Source organism: Pituophis catenifer, unplaced genomic scaffold, assembly GCF_029215685.1.
Source record: "Pituophis catenifer annectens isolate HBS135680 unplaced genomic scaffold, rPitCat1.0.hap2 SCAF_5, whole genome shotgun sequence".
Classification (NCBI taxonomy): Eukaryota; Metazoa; Chordata; class Lepidosauria; order Squamata; family Colubridae; genus Pituophis; species Pituophis catenifer.
The window spans coordinates 60,451,287-60,453,681 of NW_027256885.1; the positions used below are offsets into that span (position 1 = coordinate 60,451,287).

General features: G+C 49.3%; 1 protein-coding gene across 1 annotated transcript; it reads right to left on the reverse strand.

The window, feature by feature from the left end:
• Nucleotides 1-1,497: 1,497 nt before the first annotated feature.
• LOC139317689 (uncharacterized) lies at nt 1,498-1,872 on the reverse strand. The gene has a single exon (XM_070944767.1). The coding sequence runs from the start codon at nt 1,870-1,872 to the stop codon at nt 1,498-1,500; it is 375 nt and encodes a 124-aa protein (XP_070800868.1).
• Nucleotides 1,873-2,395: the final 523 nt, after the last annotated feature.

Here is a 2,395-nt window from a genome sequence, read left to right on the forward strand (position 1 = left end):
GGGTAGTCGTTTTTTGTCTGCCTGCCTCTTGTATTCAGCGGCGGCTTTGTCTAAGGCATCCCGGACCTGTGGCCACAACAGTTTAACCTTTTCAGCCCATTCTTGGGGTAGTACCATGGTATCTGACTGTTGTTCTAGTTCCGGTATGGCCATGAAGTCTCTACCCATCACTACTTGAAATGGAGTGAACCCCGTACTGCCATGAACAGTATTATTATATGCGACCTCCGCAAAAGGTAATAAAGAGGACCAATCATTCTGCTGATACGAAACATAACAGCGGAGATAGCGTTCAACCATGGCGTTCACGCGTTCGACTGCCCCATTCGTGCTGGGATAAAAGGCAGAACTGAGCCCTTCGGTTGATCCATGCAGGAAGTTTCGCCAGAACCGGGCCGTGAATTGTACCCCCCTGTCCGAAATTATGCGTTGGGGTACTCCATGTAACCTATATATATGTTGGATGAATAGTTTTGTTAATCGGCGGGCCGAGGGGAGCCTGCCACAGGGAATGAAATGGGCCTGTTTAGAAAACAGGTCTATCACGGTCCATATGACCGTGTTACCGTTGCTTTCTGGGAGGTCGACCATGAAGTCCATCACGATCTCCTCCCATGGATGACTAGGAGTAACTATTGATTGCAATAGGCCCAGGGGCTTTCCGGTGCATGGCTTGGTCTTTGCACACAACGAACAGCTCCTCACATATGTTTCTATGTCGTTTCGCATCTGCGGCCACCAGAATTGTCGCCGGGCTAAATGGAGGGTTTTCAGAAACCCAAAGTGTCCAGCAGATTTGTTATCGTGACTCCGTCGTAACACCGCATTACGAACATCCTTCGGGACATACAGTTTATTTCCCTTCCACGCCAGCCCGTCCCTATGTGTAAGCAGCTGCTTGTTCTTTTGCAACCATTCATCATGTTCAAGGCCTTGCCGTAACACCTCCTCCCACGTGGGATTCCCCTCCACCCGCAGGGTGGCATCGTTGTTTCCCATGGGCTCCTCAGGTACCATGGCTTGTACAACCTCAACCCGTTTGCTGTGGAATTGCGGCATTTGGGATAAAGCATTGACGAGAAAGTTCTTTCCACCTGGTGCGTATTTTAGCACGAATTTGAATTGTTGGAAATAGTGGGCCCAACATACCTGTTTGGGTGATAATCTCCTAGGCGTTTGCAAAGCTATTAGGTTTCGGTGGTCTGTCCAGACCTCGAATGGTACTGATGCCCCCTCCAGTAGGTGGCGCCAGGTAAGGAGTGCTAAGGCTTCCTTAGATAAAGGAAAGGAAAGGAAAGCAAAGGCTTCCTTTCCCCATATAGCCCACCCCCGTTCCGTAGCACTAAACTTTTTCGATGTGTATGCGCATGGATGTAACTGGCCTTGTTCATCAGCCTGCAACAATACAGCCCCCACAGCTACGTCGCTTGCATCCGCTTGCACCACAAACGGTTTTGATTGATCAGGGTGTTTAAGTACCGGAGCTTCCGCAAAACGTCATTTCAACGTTTCAAAAGCTCTTTGGCAGTCCTCCGTCCATTCCAGGCGTTGTTTCAGCCTCGGCACGTCAGGTCCTTTGGTTCGCAAAAGGTTAGTCAGGGGTAAGGCAATGTGAGCAAAGGTTGGGATAAACTGGCGGTAGAAATTGGCGAAACCAAGGAAGCTCTGTAGTTGCTGCCTAGTACCCGGAGCTTGCCAGCCGAGGACGGTAGTCACCTTTTTTGGGTCCATCTCCAGACCGTCTTTGGAAATACGATAACCTAGGTATTCTAATTCCGTGCGGTGGAACTCACACTTCGATACCTTGACGTATAGCCGAGCTTTTAACAGACGTTCTAGCACCTGCCGCACAAGGGTTACGTGTTCTTCCATGGTTCTAGTATACACGAGAATATCGTCCAAGTATACTAATACGCCACGGTACAGATATTCATGGAGGACCTCATTAATTAACTGCATAAAAACTGCAGGCGCACCTTGGAGTCCGAAGGGCATAACACAGAATTTGTAACTACCCAGAGGCTTTCCACTCATCACCTTGTTTAACCTGAACCCGATAATATGCTTCCCTTAGGTCCAATTTCGTAAAATATGTGCCCGTGGCTAAGGCAGCTAACAGGTCCTTCATTAAGGGGAGAGGATACAAGGGCTCTATGCTAACTGCATTCAAACCCCGGTAATCCACACACAGACGAAGACCGCCGTCTTTCTTTTCCTGAAAAAGTACGGGGGCGGCCATGTGTGAACGGCTGGGTTGTATAAACCCCCTGGCTAAGTTCTTATCGATGTATTTGCGCAGTTCCTCCACCTCTTTTGGGGCCATCGCGTACATCCGCGGTTTTGGTAACTTAACCCCAGGGACTAGCTCAATAGCACAATCTGTTGCCCTGTGTGG

Coding starts and splice junctions, on each gene's coding strand:
- LOC139317689 (XM_070944767.1), bottom strand. CDS start 1,872: ATGGAAGAACACGTAACCCTTGTGCGGCAGGTGCTAGAACGTCTGTTA.